This window comes from Raphanus sativus, unplaced genomic scaffold (assembly GCF_000801105.2).
Source record: "Raphanus sativus cultivar WK10039 unplaced genomic scaffold, ASM80110v3 Scaffold4302, whole genome shotgun sequence".
In the NCBI taxonomy this organism is placed as follows: Eukaryota; Viridiplantae; Streptophyta; class Magnoliopsida; order Brassicales; family Brassicaceae; genus Raphanus; species Raphanus sativus.
Genome location: NW_026619604.1, coordinates 1,345 through 7,597, shown reverse-complemented (window position 1 = coordinate 7,597; position 6,253 = coordinate 1,345). Strand labels below are relative to the sequence as shown.

At 36.1% G+C, this 6,253-nt stretch overlaps 1 protein-coding gene across 1 annotated transcript; it reads right to left on the bottom strand.

The window, feature by feature from the left end:
* Window positions 1-774: 774 nt before the first annotated feature.
* LOC130507302 (ethylene-responsive transcription factor RAP2-3-like) lies at window positions 775-2,116 on the bottom strand. The gene is made up of 2 exons (XM_057002013.1): window positions 1,897-2,116; window positions 775-1,562 (listed from the first exon to the last, which is right to left on the bottom strand). The coding sequence occupies exons 1-2, from the start codon at window positions 2,057-2,059 to the stop codon at window positions 1,000-1,002; spliced, it is 726 nt and encodes a 241-aa protein (XP_056857993.1). The 5' UTR covers window positions 2,060-2,116; the 3' UTR covers window positions 775-999.
* Between the last annotated feature and the right edge of the window lie 4,137 nt (window positions 2,117-6,253).

Sequence of the window (6,253 nt, the reverse complement as noted above, 5' to 3'; positions counted from 1 at the left end):
CTAATATATTTTTATAAAATATCAATTTTTAAATATAGAATAAAAAATAAAAGAATGCTATTTGTTTTTTATGAATAGAGAAAAAATATCAATCTCTGTTATAGAAAAAATAGAAGTAGGTTTGATAGTTACTATTATAAAAGTGAAAATAGAAATGAGATCAAAGTGAAAATAGAAATGAGATCAAAGTGAAAATAGCAATGAGATAAAGATGCTTTTCTTACCTATGAAAATAGATAGGAAAAAAAAAGAAAAAAAAGATGTAAAAGTCTTGAGAGACTATACCACTTTTATAAACTTTTTTCATCTTCAAATCGTGCATACGTTAGTATCATTTAAATATCTCATTTTAACCAATACTGGAGCTCTAACATAAAAAGTAAAAAATGTTAGTGACATTTTGTCAAACTGACTGGAGTATTGATTTTTTCATTCCTAGATAGTAGATACTCATTAATTGACAAAAAAAAATATACTCCGTACTCATTAAAATCCCTACTGTTAAAGATGCTCCCGTTGTTACATTTTAGTGTCTTCTACTTTTTGGAAACAGTGTCTTACTCGTCCTACTCCTAAGCTTTGTGATCGTTTTTCGATAAAATAATAATCTTAAAAGTTTACTATAAGTTCATCATAGAACCTTTCCATCGGTGCGTGCACGAGAATATCCCGTACGTATAACAATCGGCGAAAGTAGAGTTTTTATAATTTACTACAAACCTGTATTCACATGACATGTAGTTATTTTGCATAGAATAAAATAACAATACCATGAAACTTTAACATAACGCTCGATTTGAGTCACACCAACGTCCCACACACACATTACAAACCACAGCAGTTCCATGCAATGGTAAAACCTTAAAAAGTAACGGCGGTTTATATTACAATTTTTTTTTTTTTTTTTTTTGAAAAAAGGCTTACTAGACTTTATTTTTCTTACACTCATTACTCTTCTTTAGGTCAAATTTTCACTCATTACATTATGTTTTAAACTTTTTATTCATAAGACGCGATGACATCATGAAGCATCCATAAATCAACCTCGGACCCGGTCTCGTGGAGCTGACTCGGATGCTCCGGTGTAATACCGTCCAGCTCAAGGAAAGACTCCAAGCTCGATATCTGCTGTTTCAGATCGTAGCCGTAACTCATGTTCCGAAACTCGTCTCCATTCCCGAACCCAATGCACTCCCCCGGGAAACTGGACTGAGTCAACTCGCTCTGAGAAGAAACACATAGCTTCTTCACCGGAGGCTGATTATCTTGTCGTGGAAGAGTAGGGATGGCAGGAGGAGGGTTATGAAGAAGATCAGGGAAGTTGAGTTTGGCTTTGTCGCCGCGGATACGCTTCGCCGCTACGTCATAAGCCATGGCGGCTTCCTCCGCCGTGTTGAACGTACCAAGCCAGACTCTAGCGCCTTTCTCTGGGTCTCGAATCTCTGACGCCCATTTTCCCCATGGACGCTTACGTATCCCTCTGTAAACGTTCTTCCTCTCCTTCCGTTTCTCCGTCGCCGCCGGCTCCTTCTCCTTGTCCGCCGCCTCTTCTTTCAACGTCACTTCCAAAGTTTTAAGATTCAAAATTGCAGTTATAACCCCTCTTTTACCAGAAACTCTCAGTTAATGTCATTACCAATCTAAAAAGAATATCTTGTCATCGTATTCGTGTAACTTATTAAAAGGTCTTGGCTACTTAACGGCTAAACATAGGAAAAATTATGTCCACGAACTTTTTTTTCCTTTTTTGATAATATTAAACTTGTACATAAATTTTGATGTTTAGTAAGCTTTAAGCCAGGGTCAGCTTTGATTCTAAATATATATAATAATATTGATTCATCTGAAATGTTCGTATTCCTCAATATTTTCATGATTTTATCAATTTAGTAGTACCTTGTTGTTTGGTGGGAAGAAGCTTGAAGGTGGAGTCAAAACCCCAAAAATCGTCGCAGGCAGAAGCATCAAGCTCTGACCAGAGTTCCTCCGCCGTGAGTTTCCTACTCTTGGCCCTGGTGACGCTAGGGGCAAAATCGGAAATTACAGCACCGCCGCACATATTATCTGTTTGTTTCTTTTTCTCTCTGATGCTAGGTTTCAAGAGGTAGATGACTGCGGTGGAGGTGAAGCGTATTTATAGGCGAATTAAATGTTTTATACAAGTTGACACAAAAACAAAAGCTTTCATAGTATAAAGTCGGGGTGAATTTATTTAAAAGTCATAGTAAATAAATACTTATATTTAAAATTATACGCATAGTCATATGTTCTTTGATACACGGCAGTTACAACAAACTTAATCCAACTAACGACAAAATTAGAAGCTTTTATCCTTTTTTTTGGGGTTCTCCGATGAAAGAAACGTATGACAATAATGTCATTAACCTTTTAGTCGAATTTGGAGTGTTGCGTCCACGAGCGTGTGTAATCAATGCTTCCTAATATATAGATATAATACAAGTGAAATGGTATTCTATCATTTTCTGTATAATCTTTATCTGGAAAACAAAATGATTGAAGAACATGGATATTTTGGTAATTTGTCTGATGGTTTGGATTAGTTGAGCTAGGAAGAAATTTGATTCCACTAAAAAATATTTTTTTTCGTCAAATGGTTTAATTAAAAAACCATTATAATTGATAATATTTTCTAAGGAACAACAAATATTTTCATATTAATTAATATTCTACCACTTATATGTATTTTGGTTATTTCTTAACTTTAAAGTAGAATACATGAATTAAAATTTTAAACATTAATCTTTCTTTTCAAATACAAACAAAAAATTTGACAGAGTAACGACTAATCTGTGTAAATATGCATTGAACGTCTCACGTTTGTCATGCAGCGTTTCTCAAAACGTAACTGTTTCGTTTAATTCACTATACTGTCGATCCACGAAAAAATCCAGACAAATTTAATCGGAAAGTTTGACTGTAAGAAAATAAAAACCGCCAGTGTTTTATAACTGCTTCGTAGAAACATGCATGGTCAAATATTTCGTGATAAATTCAAGAATGTAATGTATAAGAGAACCCAACTGATAATCACAATCAGCCAGCCATTTTGGTAAGGCGGTGAGCGGTGCTTCTAGCGATTCTATTCCCGGGAACTGGGATCGATCTTCAGAATCAGAACCATACTTAGAGATCTTTCAGCTCCGAGTTTGTATTTCTCCATGCTCTCGTATAACAGTACTCGTTGAACCAGAATGGTCACATTCTTCTTGTCGTGCTCAAGTACCTGCAATCACATTTTAAAACAAAACCATGAAGGAAATGTTTCCAAAGTTCATATCTGTTTATGTTCTTAGTTGTAAAAGAAACCATCTATTGAGCAAAGCATAAACAGCAATCAATTTACTACCACTATGTTGACGATGCCACGACCAGAGAGCTGTTCAGTAATAGTATTCTTCTTCTACAACTTGGCTCTCTAAAATTCTATATTAACAACATATAAAATCTCACTCACATTGTATCTTAGATTCCACAAGAACCGAAACAATAGCTAGATAGAGTTCGTTCATGGATCAAGACTATGGCATCAGCAGAATGACCCTGTCTCTGGCTATCAATCCCCTTGGTCTTAGCAGATGTAGCTGATATACTCGATGGAGGTGGTGGCAGCGCATCGGTGTACCCGTATCAGCCACACCGTCAAAACTTTCAAATTCCCAATCTTCAGTCTGCGGTGTAGCTGAAGATGCGCAGCTAACTCCTAATGGATCATCGATTGCACTCGAGAGGGAACAACCAAAATCAATGCTCGAGAAGCATTGAACCCGCTGATGATTTTGCAGCGTTCTGAAAATCTGCAAAAGTCTGTTGTTTCGAGTGGTTGATCCGGCAAAAGACGCCACCTGATGATTTCGATCCGAAACCAACCAAAAAACCAAACGGGTCTCGCTGTCTGAAGGAAGACCAGAGCCACTTAGGTTGCTCCCAGACAGACATACTTTTCATCGAAGGACCTGTCTGAATGCTGCTGTACACAGGAACACCGGAACTACTACAGCCGGGTTACCACCACCACTCATCGTCGAATAAACCCGAGTTGGTCCCCACGGAATAAGAGCACTTTGTTCGAACCTAAGCAGCAGTTTCTTCAACGGCACGTTTCCACTGGATTTCCCAATTGCGATATCCTATAAAGATTTCCGAACGAGCTCGAATCCTTGTTCACAATCCCTATACCATACCCGCGGGTCCGGAAGATGAACCCCCATGTCTTACCGTGAATATCGCCGACCATTGAAGTGGGTCTACTTCCGATCTCAGATCGGAATATCGTTGCTGCTTGATGCATCCAGGAAGAAGGCTTACCAGGCTGATCGAACAAGAAGATGTTTGGCCCTTCTGGGGCAGTCAGAGGTTGGCTCGATCCAAGCCCGAGATTGATGTTTTTTTACTGATTTACCTCCCCCCCCCCACCATTATTTTCACCATTATATTTTGATTTATGCAAGCTACCACTTCGTGTATTTATTTTAGTAATTAGTTTTACAATTTTTTTTTATCTTTTTACATAGATATTTTAATATTTTATTTTATATTTTATTATAAATCAGTAAAAATTAGTGTTTCTATATATATATATATTATTTTATATTTTTCTAAATCCATCCATATAAAATGCCACATATCTATTTCACACAAAAACGATTTTTGAATCTTATTCTTTTTTTTTTTTTTTTGAGAAAGGGCTTTCTTATTCCTTTTCTTGAATATACAAACTCGAAAAAGTAGAGAAACAGTGCCTATTACCTCAACATCTTTTAAAACCGACGTAATACTTTGGATTACTAAACCTCGCATGACAAGAGAAGAAAGAAACGCCAACAGTTTGGACTCTGGAATACATGAGCTCTGACATCTTTGGTGTTGCGTCTTCTCCAGGACCAACACGTAGTCTTTGGTACACAAAACAAGAGCCAAAGATAAACAAAAAGTGTAGACAACACTTGTGACTAACTTCCAAGACTCTAGATAAAGAATCTAAAGGCCTAACAAACAAAAACAAAAACAGAAATAATTGGCATGACATAAAAGACAAGTTGCCTGCTTTGCTCTGAAGCTAAATAACTGGGATGACATATAAGACAAGCCGCCTGCTTTGCTCTGAAGCTCTGACTTGTCATTTTAGATAACCCCAAAACGTAAAATATTAACCCCTTGAGTTAATCATGCGTTTTATTATCAGATCATAAAACTGGTCAACTTTTTTGTTTGTTTAGATGATTTTTAAAGCTTGACTAGTTGACGTCTTATATATCAAATGAATAGTGAAAGCCAAGTAGGTAAAATGATTGAGTAATGAGAACATTTGAGTTGAATAAAGTTTTCGTAAAATAACATGATTAATTCTAATGCGTTCGTATCGTATAGCAAAATCACTAATGAAAACATTAAAAAGAAATGTGCAAGAAAAAGCAGATAATCACGTTTGAGAAACTTGAAGAAGTTATATCAATAATATTATCTAATATATACAAACACGAGACGAAGGTTGTCGTGGATCTGTAGCGGCTTTGCTGCTTCAGGGTTTGGTCTTACGTACATTAGAGTTTTTTATCCAAGCAAAAGCAAAGGTTCGTCCTTTTTTCTTAAGTTAATAAGCATAGCTAATAGAAGAGGACAAAAAATCTTACTTTTGTTAGATACCCCCAAAACATCTCAGAGTCTAGTGGCTAGTTTCGATTTCATCTTTCTCTATGTGAATGTGTTTGTTTTGTGCTCACAGATGATGTGAATTTATACAATGGCTGCCTGCACCTTAAAACTGCTTTTTCTGCATAGGTACTGTGTCTAAGCTGTGACTTGATGGTTTCTTTTTTTTACTTTAGTATACGAGCTGCTAATCACGCCGTTCTAGTGACCTTGTCACTCTCTGGATTTCACTTTAAAATGGCTAGTGACTCCACAAATTAGACTGTAGTAGGTGTGGGATTTGATCAGACATTTAGGAAACTCTGTAACTGTCAGTTATGTGATTTATAGTGAAGGCATTGCCAGAGGTATTTTTTTGTTGTACAGTAAAGTGGTGTGTTCTTTTCTTTCAAGGGAATTACCTTCGAAAACTTTTAAGATTAAAAAAAGTTCATATAATGTCACACCAAGTATAATTAGATTTATAGATATATAGAGTCGGTCCTGAGCTTAGAAAAAATGAAACATTCGCCTAAATAATGATTAATATGTATGTCGCTGTGCCTTTGATTAAGTTAAATATATGTATTGATCATCTAGTAAT

Bases quoted from the DNA above. Each gene is read 5' to 3' on its own strand.
- LOC130507302 (XM_057002013.1), bottom strand. From the start codon at position 2,059: ATGTGCGGCGGTGCTGTAATTTCCGATTTTGCCCCTAGCGTCACCAGG. The intron at 1,563-1,896 runs GTACTACTAAAT...AAACTTTGGAAG, and splicing joins TCTTCCCACCAAACAACAAG to TGACGTTGAAAGAAGAGGCG.